The sequence below is a fragment of the Cucumis sativus genome, chromosome 6 (assembly GCF_000004075.3).
Source record: "Cucumis sativus cultivar 9930 chromosome 6, Cucumber_9930_V3, whole genome shotgun sequence".
Classification (NCBI taxonomy): Eukaryota; Viridiplantae; Streptophyta; class Magnoliopsida; order Cucurbitales; family Cucurbitaceae; genus Cucumis; species Cucumis sativus.
Window position 1 is genome coordinate 15,251,835 of NC_026660.2, and position 25,304 is coordinate 15,277,138.

The 25,304-nt window shown below is 33.9% G+C and overlaps 3 protein-coding genes across 8 annotated transcripts; 1 reads left to right on the forward strand and 2 right to left on the reverse strand.

Moving 5' to 3' along the window:
- Positions 1–626: 626 nt before the first annotated feature.
- On the reverse strand, positions 627–7,512 carry LOC101210544 (kinesin-like protein KIN-13A). Of its 3 annotated transcripts, none has more exons than XM_011658957.2 (15): positions 7,393–7,512; positions 7,245–7,301; positions 7,078–7,153; positions 6,676–6,907; positions 6,002–6,223; positions 5,311–5,502; positions 5,079–5,183; positions 4,888–4,965; positions 4,705–4,786; positions 4,390–4,552; positions 3,368–3,697; positions 2,774–2,992; positions 2,104–2,689; positions 1,851–1,916; positions 627–1,140 (listed from the first exon to the last, which is right to left on the reverse strand). In XM_011658957.2, the coding sequence occupies exons 4-15, from the start codon at positions 6,865–6,867 to the stop codon at positions 958–960; spliced, it is 2,418 nt and encodes an 805-aa protein (XP_011657259.1). In that variant the 5' UTR covers positions 6,868–6,907; positions 7,078–7,153; positions 7,245–7,301; positions 7,393–7,512; the 3' UTR covers positions 627–957. The 3 variants fall into 3 exon arrangements, with proteins under 3 accessions (XP_011657259.1, XP_004148211.1, XP_031743138.1); XM_004148163.3 differs by having other exon boundaries at positions 6,676–6,920; XM_031887278.1 differs by lacking the exon at positions 7,245–7,301 and having other exon boundaries at positions 6,676–6,920; positions 7,393–7,411.
- A 7,702-nt stretch (positions 7,513–15,214) lies between these two features.
- LOC101210295 (glyoxysomal fatty acid beta-oxidation multifunctional protein MFP-a-like) lies at positions 15,215–20,981 on the forward strand. The gene is made up of 18 exons (NM_001305764.1): positions 15,215–15,358; positions 15,605–15,676; positions 15,844–15,909; positions 16,042–16,098; positions 16,195–16,262; positions 16,344–16,425; positions 16,693–16,748; positions 16,853–17,155; positions 17,242–17,328; positions 17,703–17,877; positions 17,971–18,092; positions 18,199–18,362; positions 18,441–18,695; positions 18,834–18,955; positions 19,423–19,544; positions 19,772–19,920; positions 19,999–20,137; positions 20,787–20,981. The coding sequence occupies exons 1-18, from the start codon at positions 15,256–15,258 to the stop codon at positions 20,820–20,822; spliced, it is 2,178 nt and encodes a 725-aa protein (NP_001292693.1). The 5' UTR covers positions 15,215–15,255; the 3' UTR covers positions 20,823–20,981.
- A 376-nt stretch (positions 20,982–21,357) lies between these two features.
- On the reverse strand, positions 21,358–23,835 carry LOC101210044 (chaperone protein dnaJ 49). Of its 4 annotated transcripts, none has more exons than XM_011658960.2 (3): positions 23,586–23,835; positions 22,286–23,453; positions 21,358–21,778 (listed from the first exon to the last, which is right to left on the reverse strand). In XM_011658960.2, exon 2 carries the CDS (start codon positions 23,332–23,334, stop codon positions 22,288–22,290), a length of 1,047 nt encoding a protein of 348 aa, XP_011657262.1. In that variant the 5' UTR covers positions 23,335–23,453; positions 23,586–23,835; the 3' UTR covers positions 21,358–21,778; positions 22,286–22,287. The 4 variants fall into 4 exon arrangements, 3 of the variants coding, with proteins under 3 accessions (XP_011657262.1, XP_011657260.1, XP_004148209.1); XR_004217405.1 differs by having other exon boundaries at positions 21,454–21,725; positions 22,009–23,453; positions 23,586–23,834; XM_011658958.2 differs by having other exon boundaries at positions 21,465–22,185; positions 23,586–23,833.
- Positions 23,836–25,304: the final 1,469 nt, after the last annotated feature.

The following is a 25,304-nucleotide window of genomic DNA, read 5'->3' on the forward strand; positions in this document are numbered from 1 at the left end:
TGTTTTTGTTTATATACGATTCTATTCTCTTTTAAGTTTACACTGACCAGCCATTGTCTATTTTTTATATAACTATATATTTCTTTTTAACGAAAAATACTCTTATATGAATGCATGGTTGAGTATTACTCTTCGATGAAACTGTTAGATATTGTTTTCTATAACTCTTTTTCTAAAATTCACTTCATGATGTTAACCTTACTTTTTAAAAGAAAAAACAAAAATACTGTAATCGTAATTATTAATTCAACTTGTAGAAATTTGTTTTAATTTAGATACATAAACAAACATTAGAGATTTACCATTTCAACATAAATATTAATTTTAAATTGATTTTAAATAACTAAAATAAAAAAGAGAATTTTCGGATTGAAAGTGCATAGAAGAAGCCAAAAGGATGCTTCGAAGCAATCTGATGTAAAAATGAAATGGCAACAAAATGGAAGAAAACAATATCTTAACATTTTCTTTCAATTGAAAATACTAGTCTTCTTACATGTGAAAAAGAATTGAACCCCCATTTTGGCTGTTTTAGTATGCATTAAATTCAAATGGGAGCCTCGTTGTGATCCTGGAATGGAAAGGAATGGTAGCTTGAACCTGCCAAACTAGGACGATGGATGATATGAATACCAAACAACGAAAACAAATGGTATTTTCATCGTTTATCATACATATTACAATTACACAATAAACATTATAATTATGTACCTCACGGTTACGGTTTGTTAGAAGGGGCTTGGGAAGTCGTATAAATGTATGTGAAAGTGTTCACAAGAGAGGTCAGGGCAAAGAGGAGAAAGCAAAGCAAATTCAATTCCAATCTCTTTTTCAAGCTCGAAAATGTACAAATCAATTGATTAATGATATTATGTAATATGAAAAGAGAAGAGAATAAAGCAGAGGAGGATACAGCTGAGGAGGAGTTGAAGACATGAAAACAAACTCACACCCTTTTTAACGCGGTACTCTTTTTCGGCTCAGTATCTCTTGTTCTTTAAGTCTATGCTGGAACCTTGCAAGGCGTGCTTGAAGACTAACCAAACCAGCGGCCTTTCGAGACAGCACGAAACTCAACTGAGTCACGTAGTTCTCAATGTGGCTTCCAGGTTGATCCACTTCTGCCAACAGTTTCATTTCCTGACAACCAACAACCACAAACACACATCATCAGTACACATTGACCCTACCAACTAAGAGAAAGAGACCAACAAACTTGATTTCAACAAGTTGGTGGTTCAAAAACACATTTAAGTTGTCATTTTTGATTAAGTAATAATAGATAATGTTACAAGTTTAATCTTTAGACTTCCCAATAAACTAAACTTGTGCTTAATAAATCCAGAAGTTCAAAAATTTCAATCAGGTTAGGTGTCCTAAAAGAATAAAAGGTCATTATCTTTTAATTGAATCTGCTAAGTTTCTAAAGCTTCGATTTCGAAGGCAGTTTCTAAAGCTTCGATTTCAAAGGCTATAATGTCTTGAATTTTTAAGTCCCTAAAATATCAAATGTCCTTTTTTAACAAAAAGAAACAAAGGGCATCTTGGACATTTTAATAACTTAATAATGCATTGGATAAAATTGAACAGTCATATCCTATGAGGAGACAACTCAATTATGTCTAATGTCTGTATCTTAAAAATCTCAAATAAGTTGAATACCATTAGACAAATTTGAGAGTGAGTTCCCTACTTTCATGTTTAAAGGGAAAATAGGGAACAAAAAAGCTTTTGGCTTTTTGTTTTTTCTAAAAAAGAATCAGAAGGGACAGGGTTCCCAAATCTATTATTATAACGAATCAAATTTAACTACAAGTACTGGTAATAAGAGATTGGAAATTTTTACTTACTTCTCGCACTATCTCCATGGTGTCCTCAATTTCTTTTCGATGAGCAGCGATCAACGCCTCTTCTTCCTGCAACAAGGTAGATAACACAGTCAAAAAAACCACCGAACTGGTGGAAGAGATAGTGCAGTTATTTTCTATAATGTGGTGAAAGACGAAGCTGCTTTCCTGGTAACTGAATATGCTTGCTGCATAAGTGGAAAAATAAAAGCAAAAAAACATGCGCACAAACAGTCGGATGTTAAGAGTAGCGAACCTCCAGTATGGCATTAATATTCCCATCAGGAGTTGGCTCGGGTTCAGACTTTCTGAATCCAGTATCATTTGCATTAGAAATTCCTGGACCATACTGCTTGGAGCTTGCAGATGATACGTCAGGCACGACGCTATCTTTCTTCTGCCAGCTCCCCGATTTTTCTGATTTTTCATCTCGGGTTGATTTTCTTCTGGGTGGTGATACCTTTTGCACCTTCTCCTCTATATCATTTAAGTTGCGGGAATACATGGGAATCTTTCGACCCGTTGGATCACTATGAGTGCTCCTCATTTCAGGTTGCTCCTTGTCGAATGATGCAGAAGTTACAGTTTCTCGTGCATGAAAGCTATTGCTTGATGGCAAAGCAGTAGTTGGCATGTCAAAGTTGGAAGAAGAGAGACTCTCTTTCTCAGCAACCCTTCTGCCCAATTCCCCTAATTTCACCTCTTGGCGCAGCATATTCGTATCTTCTGCTTCAGTAGGAATTGGAATAGACGGGGCTGAAGAAACGTCTCTAGCTATTGGTGCACTGGAACTAACAGCTGGATCTTTTTTTGCATTTCCACTTTTGGACAAACTTTTGACCCTGATGTTATTTGATAGCAACTTATAAGTTGAATATATTGCTAAATTTTGGATGATGCAAAGCCTAGGATGTCAAAAAGCATACCGGTCAGCATATCTCAAAGTGTTTAAAGTATGTTCACATGAACCAGCATTTGGAGAAATGCATGATATCATAACAGTTCTTGAATTGCCAACAAAAGAATCACGAAGCACTTCTGTGAGTTTGCTTCCACGGAAGGGTATATGAATCTGATCATTGTCCAGGGCACGAATGCATTCCTTCAAAGCCAGAAGACTTTTGTTGATTTCTGCTCCTTCAATCCTGCAAAGGTTCCAGCAAAACAAAATAGACAAATTGCAGCAAAATTAAATCAGTGTACAAAATTTAGTTGACGGGAATAAACTTTTTGATGACAGGAATGTGTATACATATAAGAATATCAGAAAATATATTGAGTAGCATCTTCTGTGAAACGCAAGAACTTCAGACTGGCTACCAGCCTACCAAATAAAATTCTTAGTGGATGCACTAAAAAGACCAAAATAATTAACCAAGATGGTACACTCAATTCGATCAGGCAGACAGTGACATGCTTGGTAAACTCATTGATGGAATGATGGGTGACATCTTTTACAACTGTGGATAAAGAACCTTAACAAGAAGCATAAGACCAAAGATATACGACATCTGACATACCTTGTCTGACGGTCATTATCGGTTGTATCAGCACCTCTTTCACTACCAGCCAAATCAATAAAAGAGATTTTCCCAACAAGCTTCCCACTCTTCAACTCATTCCCGTCATTGTTCCTTCTGGTTTCTTTAACTTCAGGATGTTTCTTAATAGCAAGTTGCAATATAGCATGTGACCTTGAAGACTCCTCATTGGCACCAGTGGAACCTGTACTCCTAGCTGCATTTCCCTTCTCGATATATTCTTTTACAATTTGTACATCAGACACTTCAAATTCTTGAAGCCCAACAATACAAACCTGCTGCCGACCATCTTCTCTCATGCAAAGCTTCCTATTACAGAAAAATAATGCATAGTGAGGATGTGTATGCATGGAAAAAGAAAAAAATAAATGAAATATATTGAATATAATTCAGTTAAGGAATTGGAATCTTGAAAGGGAAAGAAAATGCACGTTATTACTCTCAATGTTTTTGTATCTGTATTTTCATTTACTTCATTATGGTCGGTAAATGAATTGATTCAGTCACAAACATTATATATACAACTAAACTATTCCCAAAAGTTAATATTGTCACATGCAAGCTGTTGTGTGTAGAACCTTTGATTCATTACGCAACTGCATGTCAATATGAACTTGCAGTAGGACTATGTTTGCTTCATCCTGACATCATACCAAGTTCAATTACAGTTAATTTGGATAATTGATGCCGTAAGTACAAGGGACAAATAATCTAACGATCCCAAAAGATTAAGATAACAAAAAACCAAGATTAGATTTATAATCTTTTGGGTAAGATTTATAATCAAAGAACCAAAAAGTTAATATAACCAGCATACCCTAAGATTGTTGAGATGTGCATAAACTAACCTAGATGCCCATGATTATCAATATGATATCATATACAGAATACAATCTCACTATGGATGAATGAATTTGCTGTCCCTATAACATTATCAAATCTTTTTTCATCTAGATCAATTCCAGAAAAAAGAAAAATAAAGAATAAAATTAAGAACTTACTTTCTTTCACTGAGTAGATCAAACAATTTCCCACCATATATCTCAAAAAAGCTAAGCCACAACTTGAATCTCTGATTGCGATAAACTGGCTGATGTAACAATCTAACAAGGTCTTCAGCAGCTCTAAGAGGTAATGGCTGCATTGTAAATGTCTTGCCACTGCCTATTCAAATACGAAAAACTTAGATCAACTTCATGATACCAATGGCATATTATAAGGAGAGAAAAAGGTAGATACAATTTCACTGGAAATAAGAGAAGTCACAGTATCCATGAAAACAAGTGAGCAATAGGTTGATCAGATTTATTGAGTACCTGTTTGACCATAAGCAAAACATGTAGCCTTTGTCCGTTCAAATATGATGGGAATAATTGGTTGCACGGTAACCCTATAAACCTTTAAAAAAATGCATGTCAGTCAAACCAGATTCTACAAAACCATCTGACATTGCAAAATTACTCTAAACTTCAATTGAAAAAGGAACATATAACAGTTACCTCATCATTAGTAACATACTCATCAAGAACTGCATCAAAGCAGAATTCATGCTTCTCCACATATGCAGTTAAGTCCACCTATCTCAATTTAGAGAACGCAAGAAAAGAAGTTACCATCAGGTAAAACAACAGCCACATCAAACAATTAAGCCAATATCGTACATCAAAGTTCTGAGATAAAAGTTAAGAACCTTTAGTTTTGGTTCATGAACAGTCAAAGAGGCATCGTCGCATACTGATACAATATCATCCTCTTTACGAGCAAGCTCCTTCTTGTTTAATGGTCTCTTTCGCACCTAAGACAGGGTACACAACACATATTAAGAAAAAGGAACAATATGTGAAAATATATGCCAGTTGATGCTAGAATACCCATGACAATAGAAGCAAATGATCAATTATATGATCCCATAAGAAGCTTACCACAACTTTGATTTTAGCCACGTTATTTTCCCTGGCAATATTCTCTTTTTCAATCACAGGTAACATAGCCACAGCACCTTCATCAGCTTGGCTTCTTTGCTGCCTGCTGCTAGCTACATTAAATTCCTCCTCAAATGCCCTAGTACCACTTGGAATGAATGGTGACGGCTCGAATGGTTCTGACATAACATGCTGGTGGCAAAAAGAACTTATTAAAAAGGAAATCCAGAAAAGAAAAATGAAAAAGAACTAACCACGACAAAAAAGGATAACTAGGTGATTTTCATGCAACATTCATAGAGCAATGGACCGTAGATAAATTCTTAGCAGATACCATAAATATAATGCTACAAAACATGCAATTAAAATGTGATTCTTCAATAAGGAAAGGTGAGTAGTTCGTTAGTTGGTATAGAAGCATTTTTTTTTTCTTTTTGATCTCCCTAGACCCCAACGGTCTCCCTCCTCTCTGAATCACCCGTGTCAATAGAAAATCCCCAAAGCAAATAATAATGGAATCATAGTTCTTCTCCCAGAATATCAGGCAACTAGATAGATTATTATTGTCCAAATCCCTAATAGGCAACCATCTAATATCTGCCTCCAGAAATTATAGTTTTTACATGTATAATCAAAGCAAGTAAGAATCTCTTGTCTATAAAAAGGAAAAAACCCGAATTAATCACCATACCTCGGACAAAAGCTCGGTATCATCCATAGCATGGAGATCTAAAAGTCCAGCACCAAAATCTCCCCTAAATTCTGGAGAATAATAGCCATCCATTGCACCCAATACACCCGAAGCTTGGGCAGTAGGTGTATGTGGTTCAGATCCAGATTCTCCACCAAAATTCAGATTTCTCATCAGTTTTAAAAGCCGCTGTTTCTCTTCAGCAGATTGTGCTCCGTAACTCTAAGCCAATTAAGAAGGGAAGGGGACATTCAATTGCTATGCAATAAACAACAACTAAAGCCAGGTATAACATCAACTGAACGACAAAAAAAAGTGCAAAACTATCCCCAAATCAAACTGAGCTTCCTATAAAATTCAGCGATGGTATGATAATCAAATTCAATAGGGCATCAAAACATTCATAATTTCACATTTGACCTAAAAAGTTGAAGATTGCATGTGCTGGAAAAAGAAAGAAGATAGAAATGACCTTCTACAGTAAATACTCAGACAGATTCATGCCAAATAAGCATAGCTCAACCAACATAAAATATGTAGCCTCGACCAAAGACCCCACCAGAACTCCACATATTGAAGAAAAAAAAGGGGCCAACTCATTACTCTCGCAACAAATTTTTAGTCGCACTCCAGAAAAACATACAGAAACCCTCGGAGATAATAAGCGGGTGTACCTGCATGAGGAGGGAGCGTTGATCAGCCAAGGGAGAGGCCAGATGCTGCAAGCCAGCGGACTGGAGCCACCGAGCCATGACAGCATCACCAGCGTCGTTAGTGGGACCTGCATTATGCAGGGTCCCACCGCCGGCGTGGTCGTAAAAGGCAGTCGCCGCCGCAGCATTGCTCTGCTGCATCTGGCCGCCCATGTGGCGCTGCGAACGTCTTTGCGGAGCCAATTTTCAAGATCTGTTTAACACCGCTTCATCCGAAAAAACAAATTTAATCAAGTACACAAAATCATTGTATAAAAAAAAATCAACAACAACATCATCAAAACATTCCAGATGAAAACAACGAGCCGATCCCCCATATTTAACGAAACAAAAAAGAGTAACGAAAAGAAGAAGAATACTCACAGTGAGAAGAAAGTTTGAATTCGAAACAGGACATGAAAGGAATTACTCAAATACGAAATTCAAATCCAAACAGAATCTGCAATAAAAATCACCAGATAAAAATTTTAAAAAAATAAATAAATAAAAAAGCAAAGAATTGAGAGGTGATTTCAAACATTGAAACATACCAAAATTGAACAAGAAATGAATAGGTTTGGAAGGTGGAGATCTGTAAAACGAAGAATCTAAAGATGGGGGAACCAAAGATCAGATCTGAATCAAAACCCTAATCTCATCGAGAGAAGAAAGAGGGAAAAATATACAAATTTGCCAAACCTTTTCTTTTATCTTCGTGAAACAAATGAAACCGAGAGAGAAATGAGTTGGCCAATTTTTTTTGTAAAAGACTTCAACGCCACAGACTACACCTTTCCTTAATATTATTAACGAAAATAAATAAAACCAAATAAAAATTGGCCAAAAAGGCAACAAAATATATACACAAAATTACTAATTAATTCATTATTATTCAAATTAATTAAACAGCTATTTTAAGTTATATGTTAAAATGACTTTAATACCCTTGTGATTATTCACTAATTTCTACACGACGCGTCTCATTGTCCTCAAACGGGAGCGGGGGGCTGCCCAGGCCGACCCCGGCACAAATATTGAATCTTTGTCTATTGACGGAAATGCCCTTTCTCTTTACGCCTACATTTGCTTGACAAATGACACTCTTTCATTTCAATCAACACTAACCCCATTCCATTAATTCTGATTAAATCCCATCCTAATTGGTTGTAATTCCAACCCGCAAAATGTAATTGAATTCTGTTTCATTTTAAGTTTACTTAAAACTTGTAAATTTTTCGTTTGGGTTATGGTTTAGGTTAACTCAAACCATAACTATATAAAAAAAATGAAGTTGTTTCTCTAAATGGTAATGGTAAGATGTAACTCTTTAACTCAAGGAGCGATCACCCTTCGCTTGTCAATTGGATTGCAGCTTTCATTTACGATTTCGATTTAGGGTCTATGTTTCAGTGTGGATGCAAAACACAAGTAAACAACACCAAATGTAATCACACGAGATCCACTCTTTAAATTATCATTGATATGTTTCCATTGTACTTGAATAAACATGACCTAAGTTTTTTGTTTTGTTATCGTTGTCTAGTATTTGCTTGTTTGTTTCTTTTATTTCTTTTTTTCATATATATGTACACATCTATAGTTCATTGTTTTTTATTTAAAAATCACCATCAAACTCTTATAGTATGTGACGAAATTTGAATTGAGAAGTGAAAACAAACAAATATTTTGTCATTGCCCATGATATCCTAACTTTGTGGCTACATATTTTTCAAGTATTGGTTCAAAATTTATTGTGTTGGATAGTTTTTAGCTATCTGTTTGGCATTTGTGGTTGTGTTTCACTTTCACACCCTTCTCTTTCACTTAACTTTCGTCGAGATACGTGTAGTATGATATTGATTTTTTTTGTCCACCGTATTGACATTTACATCTTTTTATTATGGATGTAGATCGACGTGAGAGACGAATCAATGTTTTCATTATATATAAAATTCTTCGAAGATAAAAACAATAACTAACAAAAACATCACTAGTGTAAATATAATATAAACACTAAAATGATACACTATTCCATATCCATATATTTATTTAAATAAGTTCTTTGAATTTTTTAGTGTCATAATTTTTCCTAGAACGTCTACCAACGTCGAAATTTTCATCAACTTGGATATTTTAAAAATTGGCATGGATTAATTAGTTGTAGGTTATGCATTTTGGTAAGTTAAATTCAATATTTGATCTCACTAATTGGTTCATGACAATTAATGTATTATTAGTTGAGTGTACTTTGATAAAATGGTACAATAATAATGGTGGTAGATATGTATGAATTTGTTTAAACTTAAAAAAATAAATAAAAATAAGCCAGTATAAAATTGGTCGAGTACAAAAGTTTAAAATGTGAATGTCGGTAACATTTTTTAAATCAAATAATGAAAAATCAATAAAAATGAGCTTTCAATTGTTAAACTCTAAATATTATACTTTTACTAAATCAAATGGGTAAATATATTTTCAAGTTTTATAACAGATGAAAGTCTTTAAATAACCATAATAAACCAATATTATAATTATGGTAATTATAATTGGTAGTACTTTTAATCATAATAAGTTTAAAAAATTGTTAATACAACAAAGTTTACGAGGGATAGGCTTTAACAGATTCGGGTATATTTGTAAAGTTTAAAATATTATTATATGTTTAATTATTTTAAATAGTATATTTAAAAGTATTTGGATTTATTGGGAAGGAGTGAAGTAAAATAAAAGAAAATTAATGGTATAAATGTAAGATTAGTAATATGATGATAGGAGGTTAGAAAGGAAGAAGAGAGGAGGGGGCCGGAGGATGGCGCACACACATTTATGACACTTTGTCTTTGGTTCTGCCCGAAGCTCAGAAACTCCACCTCCTCTCTGCATTCTCATTTAACTCATCTTGTCTCCTTTCTTATTTTTTCTTCTTTACTTTATATATTTATTTCTATGCTTATTAGGAGGAGATACTTCAATTTTATACATCAACCCCTACCAATTATTGTGACTATATATACCACTAATTCTAATGGTATATATATACACGAATGATGGTTGTTTTCTTTACGTAGAAAAATATTTGTGTTTGACATACGTTTTAAGTTAAGCATTAGGATTAAGGCATATATCTTTGATCGGATTGAAACGATGTTTGAACTTTCATGCTTTGTATGTTGAACTTTTTTATAAACATATATGTATCTTTTGTTTGTTAATGAACTACTTAGAGGATATTTATTTGATATTGGGGGTAATGATGGCGATGATATCATGATTGTTTTTGTTGCTCAAAGTTGCGAAGTGTGACTTAGTGTGTAGCTTGATTATTTTCTTAGTATGTGTTTATTGGTAAGCTGGTTAAGTTTTCAAGGCATAGACTTTTTTCATTTTGAGATGTCCATTCTCTCTTTGACAAGAACAAAACAACGACAAAGGAATATTTTATATTTGATTTAAAAATACAATGTTTTCAAAAGTTTTGAACTTAATTTGTTAGAAACATTTGTAAAACAAACAAAAAAAAAAAGGTAATAAAAGGATCGAAAAAAACTATTCTTAAACAAAAGTTACAACTTGAGTATAAACCACTCTACTAATTTTTTTATCAAATTTATTTAAAATATAGATTTATGAAAAGCTTGTAAAAGAATAGTATAATTTAAAAAAGAAATACAAACATTCATTTATTTATTCAATTTGTAATTTAGCCATATGGTTCTATGTTCACACACACACACACATATATATATATATCTTTTCTTCCACTAGACAAGAAGAAGAAGTTCAAGTTGGTTCGAAATTCAAAGAAAATCAAACAACGTTTTCATTACAATGGCGGAAATGTAATATTAGAACCGCCTAAGGGTAAAAGTGGAAAGAAAAAATGGATGGATATGATGATGGCATCCCACTAATACTCCAAACTCCAAACCATCAAATACAAATACAAATTAGTAGAGTTTTTAATTCTAATTTTCCTTACTTGGATTTTTAGACTTTTTAGTCATTTCCTAACCCTAAAACAATAACACTATAATTAATCAATTTACTAAGGACATGTTATTTGTAATTTAAATGTGTGGTTTTTATAAAATGAAATTTAAATTGTTAATAACATCAAAACGAGTTAAGATGTAAAATCAAACATTTAAATTAAGGTTGAATTATTAAATACCGCGAAAGTGATTTTCACTTTGTTATTTGTTAGAGAAGTTATTTGATATTTATTAAATTATAAATTTGGTACGTGGAAGTTCGGAGTTGATTATCTATGATTTTAATTGTACTAAAAAGTTCAATTTAGACCCTATAGTTTAGATTTTGTTCACTTTAATCTAAACTACAAAGCTTCAAAAAATTTCAACTTGGTTAAACGTGTTACCATTAGGATCTCGTTCGGTTTGGGTTACATCGCAAATGTTTAGTGTCCTTAACCTTTGACTCATCTCGACCTTAGCTAAGCTTACATGCATTAGAAATATTTGCATTGATGTGACACCAAGTCAATTTTACTTTGATGTTTAAATCACCCTATTGAAAGTGGCTAATTCAACTAAGTAATATAAGAAAAAAGGTTGGATCTTATGTTAATTTTGAAGTTATGTATCCTCCCTTTTTTGAGGTGATTAAATGAGATTATTTATATATCAATCTTCTGACACGAGCCTATGATTAATTACAACATGTAATGAAAGAGGTGTTTTAGATGTCTATAGCACTCGAGGTTGCAGGGTGCTAGTTCGACATCAACCCAATTATTTTTCAATTAGCATATATTATCAATTTGATTGGTTGACTAAAATCCAAAAAAAAAAAAACGATATTCATTTTTCACAATACCCCCTTAACTTTATTATACACTACTAAACAATAACCACTTATTCTTTTAAAAAGACAAAAACGTAGGTTAAAATCAACATACATATAACTCAATGAAATATAACTAACATACACTTTAGCCGATCAAAAGGTCAAAAGTTTAAATATTTCACATCAGCGTAACACAAAGAAACATAATTTAGCGATGACTTAGGCAAAAACACCAAAACTTTGAATAGGGTAAAGATTGATGTCACCTTTTTCCAACCCTAAGGACCAAAGGCTATAGCTTTAGAGCTACAATATTGAACAAACTTTTTGGGTAAAGGAAGTTAGTTGTTTATGTCACGTGGGGAGCCACATGAGAAAGAATGAGGCTGGTGGATCTCAAAGTGGGCCCTTAGAAGAAGAAGAAGAAAAAGAACGCCCTTTTTGTTTGTGATATTTACCAAACAGCCCCCTCCTCCTTCTTTATAGCTTCAAATGCACTTCTTTTTAAAACAATACCATTGCTTTACCTTAAAGCATGTGAGGGTGTGGGGGATCCCTTTAAAAAGATCATTTATAAATATATATGTCTTTTTAATTATATTTCCTTTTCTAATTCTATTTATATATACTTCTAAAAGTCTATGGGAGCTGAGTCTTACTCCATTGGTTGATTGATAGGTGTATTGTTTTTCATGATGGTGACATTGCATATATTATTGATTATTATTAGATCAAATCTAATTTGCAAATAATAATAATTAAGGGGAATTGTTATATGCCCCTAATAATAATATAGTCATATTATTTTAAATCATAGACATTCTTATTTATGCTCAAGTTGGTTGAAATGGGATGTTGAAGAAAGAAGGCTCAATTGAGGGTAAATATAAAATAGATTTTGATTGGATCCAAGTGGGCTGGGCCTGTGTAATGAGAGAGAGGAGATGAGGAGGATTAGAGGCCCAAATCAAAGCCCAATGTGAATGGACTCAGCTGGCTAAATTGAGCCCAAAGTACATATGGGATGTGAACCTTATAATCCACGACTAAGATAAGTAGCTAAAATTTAATATTGATTTAAAAGAATAATAACTTGGGAATATGTTTTTGGTATAATCTCTTTTTCTCATGTTTGTTGATCACTTGCATCTAAAGCTTTGAATGAGCGTGGGTCTTATCTTCTTCATATTCCTTATTTTGAGTAATTTTCTATGCTTGTTTCACGTGATGTAATTTTTTAGTTTAGTTTTTTTTTCTTTGTATTATCTTAAAAAGAGCAAAGAATAAATTGTTTTATAAAATTGAAATAATGGACAAAAAATAGCTCGTGTGTATATATAGAATATTAAATTAAATATAACGTCTAGTCATTTGAATCCTCCAAGTGACAAAATAATCTTTAGAAAACGAGTATTGAAAAATGAAATAAATATGAAAAATACAAAAATAAAATTGTTTTTCCAAGTTTTAAAATTTGTCTAATAATTTCAGCCGTAATAGAAGGAAAAAGAGTACCTTCGAAATTTGAAGTTTTGCAGCCTCAAGTGAGAAAAAAAATGTACACTTTAAGTACCTTATATTAGAAAACCAACACAGATGAAAAAAGCCCATCAAAATATAGTTGGGATCATTGTAAACATAGGCTATCGACTCTACGTTCGTTGTAGAAACTATTACATCAAGACCTCCATTCTCCATCAAGCTCTTAAGTCACTGGAAAGGAATCGTTTCACAAATCCACATTATCATGCTTACCTCTGGGAACAAGAGCTTCGGTTGTATGACTATACAACCTATGAACATGGTTAAATAACAAACTATGAAAATCAAAATAAGAAGACATAATATTCCTAACAATTGGTGCTACTTCAGTGAAGACATTGATTCGACCATTTAACATTTAAATTGTGAATCGAACAAAAGATAAAAGTTATGAATATGGATTTGCTTACCAACCAAACTCGATCTAAAATAGCCTCCACCAAAAGGGTCAACAGAGATATTTGTTGAGAACCTCCGATAATAGCCAATTACACACTCATTAGGCATTTTAACAATAACCCAATGTCATTCAAAACTTGACGAAGAAACATGAGAGAAAACAAAGAGAAGATTTAAAGAATGAAAAATATCTTTCCACATCATTCATCCATCCACACCTAGGAGTGATGGATGATATCTACTAGAAGGTGTTTGGACACCCATAGTAGAATTAGAATGCATTACAACTTAACAAAAAAATCTATGAGTGGGTTATGCATTTTGAATTCAGTTTGTAATATTAAGCTCATTTCATTTCGACAGTTTTCAATTAAACTCTATTTTTCATGGTTTTCACATTTTTACAATTTCATTTTTGTTTCACTCTTGACACACATTCTAATACTCATTCGATTTCTAATAATCCTAATTACATTCGACCTTGATACCATTCCAAATGAAAGATGATGGTGATATATCAACATGTATCACTAATACCAAGGATATTTAAAAGCTAATCTTTTAAAATTGGAGATTAAAACATAACCAACACAATTCTAAAAGAATAAAATATTTTTGTTCAAACCAACCAAGTATTGTCGTGGCTGGAGTCCTCAAATATTATTGTGTTAAGCAAAAAAAGGAAAAGAAAATGAGGGAAGGCACGAGCGATGGGATCGGTAAGGATATGGATCATCAACCGACAAATGACCGGATCGGGAGGGGCAACTTGAGTAATATAAGAAAAAGGCATATGATTCATTGTAGAGTGGCTTCTATATAATTCAGTTTCATAATTTATTTCCATCTGTCCCTATTTATAACTTCGAGACAATACATATATATGTATAGATATATAAAGTTGGAAGTAACTAACTATAAATCGATTTCTACAGTTTAAATATTTTAACTCAAAATAATAGCAACAATAACTTAAAACCCATTAGCTTAGGTTCATATATATGTGTGTGTGTTTTCCATAACATCTAGGGTTGGCTATTTTTAAAATAAAATATGTAAATATTTTATTTAAATTTTCGTTTTTAACATTAAATAACCATAATTAGTATGCATTATTATTTGTTTGAAATAACTACGCATTATTAATTATACCGGGTAAACAAAGTAAACTAATACATTAATTTACATTTAGGAAAATAAAATTAAAAAATAAACAAAATTTTGGTTTGATTAATAATTTAAGACTATATATGACTATATGTCAAATTTAGGTATTCTAAAAATTTAAGGGCATTTCCAATAATTTGATATTAAAAAAAACTTATCATGAAGTCTCTATAACCCAGTAATAGATTATAAGTTATAACTAAGTAATAGATTATAAGTTTAATCTATTTAGATTTTTTTTTATAAGGTACTTAAATGTGTGTGTGTATCATAATCAAATGCTAGAATGAGCTGACATATATGTACTATCTAGAAGCTTAAGTTAGATCTCCAAAACAAACAAAATTTAAAAAGTAAAAAAAAAAACCGATATTAAACCGCTTGGGAAAATATGAGTTTGGACGTTTTAAATTTATATCAAAGTGACAGATAATGATAACCCTTGAATCATATTTATCACTTCGTTGGTAACTGTGCCAAAATCAAAGTCCTATGTGCCATGCCTTGCTCGTCACAATTCTTCACAATTGGAATGGACATTTCTGTCATTCTCTTCCTCCACTTCTCTTCATTTTCTCCTACAAAAAATTCCCTTTCCGTCGATTCATCTTAGAGAAACAAAACAGTAGAAACACGGAGCGAGGCAAAATGGGAAGCAATGCAAAAGGAAGAACGGTAATGGAGGTGGGAACTGATGGAGTAGCAATAATCACCATCATCAACCCTCCAGTTAACTCCTTGTCTTTTGATGGTAAAGTTTCATTCTTTCTATCAAATCTCCCTTCAGTTTTAGATTTTGGCCATGGAGATAGATAGGAAACTCAAATTTCATGTTTCCCTTCGGTTTCAATGGCCTATTGTAATTATCTTCTAGCTAGTACCTTGCTTAAGTTGGAACAGGAGTTTTGTGATTCCACCGGATGAAAGTAGTTGTTTCTAAAATAAGTGGAGAAACCTGAAATTCTAATTTGTGTATACTATTTTTGTTCAAACACAGTGTTATTCAGCCTGAGAGATAGTTATGAACAAGCCTTGAGAAGAGATGATGTGAAGGCAATTGTTGTTACAGGTTAGTAATATGTGAAATGAATTTGGTTTATGGATTCCATGAGTTCTGTCCGTGGTGGGATCAAACATTTTGGGATGGTAATTGATGCTTTATCTGTGTTCAAATCACGGGAGAGAAATGGAGAGTGGAAGAAAGGAACTGATTGTTTTATATTGTTTGGAGTGTAGGTGCAAAGGGAAAATTTTCTGGTGGCTTTGATATAACTGCTTTTGGTGTACTCCAAGGAGGAAAGGGTAGGTCTGATTAACTGTAGTTACAAGAAAGAATCTCTAAGAACATGAAAAATTCATGTACTTTACTGGTAAGGATGAAAAATTTCTAATCAATAAGGGGTGCATGTTGACTTCATGTAAAATGTGTCTCAGGGGAGCAACCAAATGTTAGAAACATATCAATTGAAATGATCACTGATATTTTTGAAGGTAATGAATTACTGTCATGGTTTAGTTATATTAATTGTGAGAGATTTGATTCTTTGTTGGCCTATTGGGTGTTAATTCCTTGATCTCATCTGTCAGCTGCCCGAAAACCTGCGGTTGCAGCGATAGATGGACTTGCTTTGGGTGGAGGGTTGGAGGTTGCCATGGTATGTTGGCTATTTCCATATAGATTGGGTTTATCAGAATGACTCCCATTACGATCTGTTCTCTGATTTCAATATTCTCAGGCTTGTCATGCTCGAATATCAACTCCTACCGCTCAATTAGGGTTGCCTGAACTTCAGCTCGGAATAATTCCTGGTTTTGGAGGTAAGGTTTTACTTTTAGGAGTTGATTGGTTTTCTAAGACTTAAAATATTATGCATCCTGTTAGCTATTGGTCTTATTGTATGAAAAAAAACAAATGATCGTTGAGTGATTGTGTCAATTCATATGTAGAAGAAATAGGCAGATCTTAGTTTTTTCTGTTTGGATTATCCTGTCTGTTCAACATGAAGACAATAGGATTTACACATTCCTAAAATGGTTGAGGTGTTCTACTTTTCCCTCTTGATCTTGAGACTCTTAACTATTCAGGAACACAACGGCTTCCACGTCTTGTTGGTCTCTCAAAGGCCCTAGAAATGATGTTGGTAAGCTTAGATGGATTAACAAATGGATATTAACGTAAAATATACACATCGTAGTTGTACATATATTAACTTTGACTCTTGTTGTCTATTACACATGTAAAAAGACGTCAAAGCCAATTAAAGGACAAGAAGCTCATTCTTTGGGGTTAGTGGATGCCATTGTCCCTCCCGAAGAGTTGATCAACACTGCACGTAGATGGGCTCTTGAAATCCTAGAGCGGAGAAGACCATGGGTTCACAGTCTTCACAGGACTGACAAGTTAGAGTCTCTTGCTGAGGCTAGGAAAATATTTAACTTAGCTAGAGCTCAGGCAAAGAAACAGTACCCAAATCTTAAGCATACAATTGCCTGCATTGATGCTGTTGAAACGGGTGTCGTCTCTGGCCCTCGTGCTGGACTTTGGAAGGTTTCTCATCTTCTTGATAATTTTCTTTCCTCCCCATTTTATCCCCCCTTCACTCACCGTCTATATATTTGTTTTGGTTATTCCAGGAGGCTGAAGAATTTCAGGGACTCCTACATTCTGATACTTGCAAAAGCTTAATTCATATCTTCTTTGCCCAGCGTTCAACAACTAAGGTCAGATAATAAAGGACTGAAACATGAATGTTATGTTGGTTTTATAGAAGTGGTTGTACATTAATAATGAGTCTTCTGCTAGACTTAAGAAGTATATTCTCTTGACCTCTTGATCTTTGGATGTTCATGGTTGTATTTAATTGTTTTCATCGTCTATAATTTTCTATGGGGGATCGATCTTAAGGGCTAAAATGAACATTCCTAAGGGAAAACCAGAATATCAATGGAGTTTTGCTAATTTAGCAATGCGAACCATAATACTGTATAAAGGGTCTTCACTATTGAGAAAATTTAGTAGTTTTGCTAATTTGTTGTAGAGGCTTATTCATACTTCCTGTTCACACCAACATTTCTTGTCCTTTCATGTTTGATAGGTACCTGGAGTTACTGATCTGGGTTTGGTACCGAGACAAATCAAGAAAGTTGCTATTGTCGGAGGAGGATTAATGGGATCTGGTATAGCTACAGCATTGATTCTTAGCAACTATCATGTGGTACTTAAAGAAGTGAACGATAAGTTCTTGCAGGCTGGCATTGACAGAGTCAGAGGTGCGGCTGGAAAATAATGATTTTGACATATTCTTTTGTACTTCACAATTTGCAGCTCTTTCTAAACTCATGATCTGATATATTCTCCTACAGCAAACCTACAAAGCCGAGTCAAAAAAGGGAATATGACTAATGAGAAATTCGAAAAGAGTATTTCTTTACTCAAGGGAGTTCTTAACTACGAAAGTTTTAAAGATGTAGATATGGTGATAGAGGTACTTTTGGGACTCTTTTCTCTTTTCTAGTGTTGTCAAGTCTCCCCTTTTCTTCCCCCAAGGTGGAGTGCAGTAGTTAATATTGATTTTTGTGTTCTCGAAACAGGCTGTTATTGAGAATGTTTCTTTGAAGCAACAAATCTTTTCTGATCTTGAAAAATATTGCCCCCCACATTGCATGCTTGCTACTAATACTTCCACAATAGACTTGGAGTTGATTGGAGAGAGAATAAAGTCTCGTGACAGGATTATTGGAGCTCATTTCTTTAGGTATATGTATATCCACATCCCCCCACCCCCCTTCTGAGATCTTTTTGGCTGAGCCTTGAGTTTCTGCTCCTGATGCAGTCCTGCTCACATCATGCCGCTATTGGAAATTGTCCGTACCAAGCATACAGCTGCACAAGTGATTGTTGATCTGCTAGATGTTGGGAAGAATATAAAGAAAACACCAGTTGTCGTTGGAAATTGTACAGGTTTTGCTGTCAACAGAATGTTTTTTCCCTACTCTCAGGCTGCAATTTTACTTGCAGAACATGGGGTAGATCCCTATCAGATTGACAGGGCTATTTCCAAGTTTGGAATGCCAATGGGACCCTTCAGGTTTGTAATTGTCAATGAAGTTTGCGTCAGCTGCATGTCCTGATCTTATAAAATCACAGTTTCTTCTTCTGTCTTTTATTTTTGGTTGAAGTAAGGTTGTCAGTTTTTTTTCTTATTTGATCTTGATTATTCTTTCAGGTTGTGCGACCTTGTTGGTTTTGGTGTGGCAGCAGCAACTGCCAGTCAGTTTGTTCAAGCTTTTCCAGAAAGAACTTATAAATCGATGCTAATTCCTCTGATGCAAGAGGATAAGAATGCAGGTAGCTTTTTCATCTCAAAATAAGCATAGGGCTTGTTATTTACTTTTTTGTTATTATTACTGTTATTATTTTACGAGTCTGAGCTTTCATTGCGTAAAATGAAAGAAATATATGGGCATAGGAAAAACAAGCCTATAAAAGCGGTCAACTACCTACAAGAACAAGCTCCAGTCTAGAAGAACGATACTAAGTTGATAATTACAAAAGATCAGACAAACGGATAATAAAAAAGAGGGAATAAACCTCACTTCCTCCCAAACCTTGTTCAAAGAACGCACTACCCCTCTATAAAACCTCCTATTTCTCCTATCTTTTTCCTGCAGTCCACACTCCTCACCTGTTATTGAATATGTTATTACCTTTATTATGCAATTTTAGATGGTCTCGCTTGTAATATTCATTTGTGTTCATTCATTTTTACTTAAAGACAATGACTTATAGAAATGAGAATGCATTACACACCTCAGGTGAATCCACTCGTAAAGGTTTCTATGTCTATGACAAGAACCGAAAAGCTGGGCCAAATCCAGAGTTAAAGAAATATATCGAGAAGGCTAGGAACAGTTCTGGTGTTTCAGTTGATCCTAAGGTATCTCTCCCCTATTTCTCCTCACAAACATGTTTGCTTTGCTTGTTTCTCTTCATTTAAAATTTTTATGACCTTAGCCATAGGCAATAAATTGTAGCATTTGAATCATATAATAAACCTCGTTTGCAAATAATAAATATATACTTTTGGAATGAACTCATGAAGTATTAACTTGGGAAAGTAACAGTAGTTGTGGATAGCTAAATTAATGATTTCGGTGAATGTAGCTCACAAAGTTACCCGAAAAGGACATTGTGGAGATGATATTTTTCCCAGTGGTGAATGAAGCATGTCGTGTCCTTGCCGAAGGCATAGCAGTCAAAGCAGCTGACCTGGACATTGCTGGTGTAATGGGAATGGGTTTCCCCTCCTACAGGTTAGTTAACTTGACCTCATTTTGGTACAATTCTATAATTCCAAAAACTAGAGCATAAAATTTTGTGTCCTTGTGCAGGGGAGGACTCATGTTCTGGGCGGATTCTCTTGGATCAAATTACATCTATTCAAGGTTGGAGGAATGGTCGAAACAGTATGGTGGATTTTTCAAGCCCTGTGGATACTTAGCTGAAAGGGCTGTTCAGGGTGCAACTCTGGTGAGAAATCTGCATCTTAATTTAACACAGCTCCTCTTCATGCACCTATTAATAAAACGATCCTCAACTCTTATATGCATCTCCCACATGGATCAAAAGCTGAACTCTTGGCAAAACAAAAAGCTGAGGAACAAACTTAGGGTGATTTGGCGAACAAAAACTGGGGGGAATAAGTTTCTAGGAAAAAAATTGGTGCATCCTATTTTCCGAAGGGATAAAAATTGCTTGCCAACTTCCAAGTGACTAATGAACTTTACAGGTGTCAATTCTGATAGAATTTAAGTCAACCAACCAATTAACAAACAACAAACTTAAACAAAATTACAAAGTCCTAATTATTCATCCATTGGGTCGTTTGAGGCTCTTCTCTCTTCGCGTTTGGACGCCACTGCTTAGAGTAATTGGGAACAAATGGCTCTTGATAAAATATGAAAGACTCCCTAAATTTTGATGAAACATTCCAAAACTGCCCATCTTGGGATCTCTTTGTCGACAATGATCCAACTGTTCCAGTTGACAGATTTCTCAATTCAATGATGTGAAACAAGTGCTTTGATTCATGCTAACAAACAATGACTATCTCTGGTGATCTTAGATTGATTGTGATAATTGCTACTCAAAGTACTTATATTGTGTGATTTGAATGCAGAGTGCTCCGGGTGGCCATGCTAAACCTCGAATGTAAGATCAATCAACTCAACTGGAAGTTTGTTTTGTGTTTCTTGTGAAAATCTAGGTATGATGCCTGGGATTGGGCTTGTATGAATAATGTATTGAGGTTGCGGTTGTACCTCTGGAAGACATTTATTTTTTAAAGGAATTTGAGTTGGTGCAATTTTCAATTGATAGTATTCTATTCGTTATCGTCATCTCTTTGATGGAACTTTTTGGTTTTTGTATTTCATTACATTCATCTGGATTTTAAGACTTGTTTTTTTTCTCAAAATGTGTCTCTCCAATCAACCCCATTGTTGCCATCCAATACTTCAAAATATATCCAACTGTCAGTTAATGGGTCTGGAAGGTAAAAAAGTAGTAGACCATAGAGTTATCAGGATATTGCTAGAGCTTAAATATCATTAATTATCCAGGAAGTGTATAGAGTTATCCAGGAGATTAAAGCTCAACTATCATTCCCCCCCACCACCACCAAAGATTTCATTTCATAGACTCCGTAACTGTTCTCATCAAACACGAACTAAAACAAGATGCCAAATAAATAATAGAAGTAGTATTTCAATCTTATCATTACAGGCATCATGTGTCCTATATCATGTTAAATAAATAAAAACAATAATCAACGAGGATGTGCGTGATGACAAGGGCATATAAGTAAAAACTTAAGCTTCGCTTTAGTATTATTTGAAAAATGTACAGAAACAAATCAATATCATCTTTCAGTTTCGTACATTTATTTTGACTTCATTCAGAAAATGGGTCACACTAATTTCAAGACGACGTGATGTAGAAAAATTATAGATGGTAGTACCAGTCCAGGGTCGTTGATGGCAAATGGTGTCGAGTGATTGAATCAACACAACCCAAAGAAACCTTCGGACAATAGCCCCGTGTTCCAGCCATAAGCATTCTGTTCCGCATATGAGCATGGAGTATCAAAACGTCAAAATTCACCTATATGACCTGCTTTAATTTAAAATATGCTCTGTTTCCCATCAGTTGGCAATTTCTGGGTATCATACTTGCACATTGCCTTCAATACAGGCAAATATGTGGAACTTCACACAGTAGATTCACATATATATAACTATATCAAAACACTTTCTTTCCCAAGATCAATTAGTACAAATCAGAGAGGAAATGATATTTAGGAGTTTGAAGTTTCGAACAAAGGATCTACAACTATAATATACCTTGTTCAACAAAGAAAAAGATTTCTCAGGGATCAAACAGCAAAGGTGCATTAAAAAATCTGAGTCTGAACCGCCTAACACATGAGTGACATAATAGACTAGATCAAAATGGGATCCAAAGCATCGAGAAACAACCAACTTAATGTTGCAGTCTTCATATTCAAGAAAGGTTAACGGCTGTGAAGTTACAAGCAACAGAATTTGGATTATATCTCCAAATATATAATACGATTTCTTTTCTAAGACAAAAAGATAAAAAGATAGGAACCCCGTTTACCTTCATGCTACAGCGAGAGTATTCAGCTTCTCACAGTGAGGAGTAGGGAGATTTTTGTTCCACTGGCGTCTCTGAAGTTCTATATGACAGTAACGCCAAACCATGTTTCTATAATCTCTCAGCACACTATTCTCTAATTCAACTCGACCTGGGCTTCCAAGAGGATATCTTTCATCAAAATCTGATGATTTGACAAAAAACTCCACTCCATGCTTCTCTGTAGCCATAGGAATACTATAGGACAGACTTTTATGCAAAGCATATTCCGGCTCTGGAAATGGCATGTAAGCCAACAAGCAAATTAACAAGAATGGTAACATTAGAAGAATGATCAAAAAGTTGGGACCTCCCCCATAAGATTCTGTCCTTTGTTGGCTTCCTGCACCTCCAGTTCTATACGTATAAGCACGACTCGTCTGAAACATATTTCCCTGCCCAAAGAACGCCCTGAATATCTCATCAGGATCAAAATTTTCTTCGAACAAATCATGACCATTTCTCCTTCTCCTTTGCCTTACATTATGCTGTTGGTTGTACTCATACTGATCAACCAAAGGCGTGTGATCATATTGCCTTCTTAAAGTATCATCGCTCAAACAACTGAAAGCCTTGGATAATTTCTTAAACGCTTCTTCAGAACCAGGAGCCTTGTTTTTATCAGGGTGAACTTTCAAGGAGAGTTTCCTATAAGCCCTCTTAATCTCTTCAGCCGAACTAGTTTTCTCCACACCAAGAATTCCGTAATAGTCCTTGGTTGTTTTTATCTGCCTAATCAATTGAACATGTTCCATACTGTAATTACGTTCACCATTCAAACCGTCACCATGTTTCACCGAACCAGAAACACTCTCACCTTTTCCTGCACGTTTCTCCTCGGATGATCCCGAACCGATCTCCTCACACGCCGCCAATAGCTCGTCGACTTGCACACTCTGATTAAGACGACGAGCAATTTTAATGAATCTAAGTGCTCGCTCTTTATTCCCCGACGCAATTGATTCTTCCGCTATACGAATACATCTCAAAGCTTCGTCCTTATTCCCATCCATAATCACACCGACAAACCCCCACACCCCCCCCAAAAAAAAAAAAAAACCTAAACTCCGGAATTACCTTCAGCCCAATACAATTCCAACTAGACTGGATACATACTCGAGATAGAGAAGACCTAAATTAAGAAAAAAGAATATCAGTATCAAATTTCGGAACTGTAAGGTAGAGTAAACATCATCATCATCATTGTTAACAATAAAATTTATATATAAGATAGATGGAAAAGAAGGGAAAATGAGAGTGATGCCTGATAAAAGGAGATTGAAGGGTTGAAAGTTGGAGAAAGGTGAGGATCCAGATTCATTGTGAAGATTGGAATCATAGAAGAAAATTGTTAGCGATGAAGACCGAGGAGGGGAGATTGAGGTGCTGCAATGGCGTTCATTCGTGAGTAAGAGAGGACTTTTTTTGTTTTGATATACAAAAGAGATGAGTTGGGGACTTTCAAGGAGAACATTGAGAAAAACAAAAGAAAATAACTTAGAATAGAATACCATATCTCATTTTTCTGATTTGACAAATCTTATAAAATTATTAGCAAAAGCAAAGGAGAAAACTACTTTCTTTTCTACTCCAGGTTGAAATAACACGATACACTCTTTTTTTACTTTTTTTTTCTCTTCGTGATAATGTTATTTTAGAAACTATTGACAAGTGGTTATGAGTTACCCCTTTTTCTTTTTTTCATTATTTTTATATATTAAGGATGATCTTTTCTTTTTCATTATTTATATTACGAGTGATTATTTATATATATTAACCATGATTTTCTTTATTATTCATATTACGCGTGAGTCTCACACTTTCCTTTTTTTTCATTCATTATATCGTTAAGAATAGATTAATTTGTGTTTCATTTGTGTTATATTTAAAATTAGAAATAATAGTTATAGTTCAAATATAATTTTTTTATAAATTATTCTTTTAATTTTAAATGTTTATAATTATTTGAAAGATTTTTTTTTTAACTTGTTTTTAAAATGAAAGGAGTCAAAATAAATATTTTGAAATTTGGCTATTTTCTTTTGAAAATTTTCCTAAAATTATCATTCTTATAAACATGGGAATAAAAAAGTATATTCTTAATACGTAGGTAAATTTTACTTTAAATACTATAATCAACTTATATTATAAACTTGTATTTTCATATTTTATTATATTTAGAAATGGAAGAGATAATTATAGACTTAAATTAAAGTTCATGGATTTTGCAGGCTTGTACTGTATCAATTCCCATTAAAAAAAATAAAAGAATTCCAACCAAACCAAACCACCTTATATATTATGTAAATTATGATTAGCTAGTATTTATTATTAACCATAAAATAACAGTTAGTTATTAGTTGTATTTGTAGTCTATAAAGACCATTATCTTTATTAGTATAAAACATTTTGTAATTGTTCACATCAGATTTTGAATAAATGTATTTCGTGAAATTGAACTTTGATATATTGATAAATATAGCAGATACAATCTCTAGTATTTACTTATTTTATGCTTTCTTTCAAATACAAATTAAAACTTAGAACTTCTTGATCTTCAGTTTTCGGGATGTTGTAATTGTAAGTCGATTTGAACTTCGATCTTCTAGAATTCAAGAAAAATTTAATCTTTCAAGTTTTCAATATTTCAGAAGTTGTTGATCTTGAAGTTGATACGAACTTGCACTTTCAGAAGTTGTTGATCTCGAGGTTGATACGAACTTGCACGCCTTGAGAGCTTGTAGAAGTTTGAATTTTCAAATTTTCAGAGATTCGATTCTTCTTTCAACCAAAGACCCCTTAAAGGAATGACAAAGGTCTCTATTTATAAAAAAATTTTATTGACTTTACGCCTGTAGAAGTTTGAATTTTCAAATTTTCAGAGGTTCAATTCTTTCTTCAACCAAAGACCCCTTAAATGAATGACAAATGTCTCTATTGCCTATTGAGCTTGAGCCAATTTACTTGTTGGGCTTGGACTTGG

What these genes read in the sequence shown, in the direction of transcription:
- LOC101210544 (XM_011658957.2), bottom strand. Translation starts at nt 6,867, where the DNA reads ATGGGCGGCCAGATGCAGCAGAGCAATGCTGCGGCGGCGACTGCCTTT. An exon ending in TTCATGAACCAAAACTAAAG is followed by an intron (nt 4,966 to 5,078) that starts GTTCTTAACTTT and finishes AAATTGAGATAG; the next exon opens with GTGGACTTAACTGCATATGT. An exon ending in AGTATGTTACTAATGATGAG is followed by an intron (nt 4,787 to 4,887) that starts GTAACTGTTATA and finishes ATTTTTTTAAAG; the next exon opens with GTTTATAGGGTTACCGTGCA.
- LOC101210295 (NM_001305764.1), top strand. Translation starts at nt 15,256, where the DNA reads ATGGGAAGCAATGCAAAAGGAAGAACGGTAATGGAGGTGGGAACTGAT. An exon ending in TAACTCCTTGTCTTTTGATG is followed by an intron (nt 15,359 to 15,604) that starts GTAAAGTTTCAT and finishes GTTCAAACACAG; the next exon opens with TGTTATTCAGCCTGAGAGAT. An exon ending in AATAATTCCTGGTTTTGGAG is followed by an intron (nt 16,426 to 16,692) that starts GTAAGGTTTTAC and finishes TTAACTATTCAG; the next exon opens with GAACACAACGGCTTCCACGT.
- LOC101210044 (XM_011658960.2), bottom strand. Translation starts at nt 23,334, where the DNA reads ATGGATGGGAATAAGGACGAAGCTTTGAGATGTATTCGTATAGCGGAA.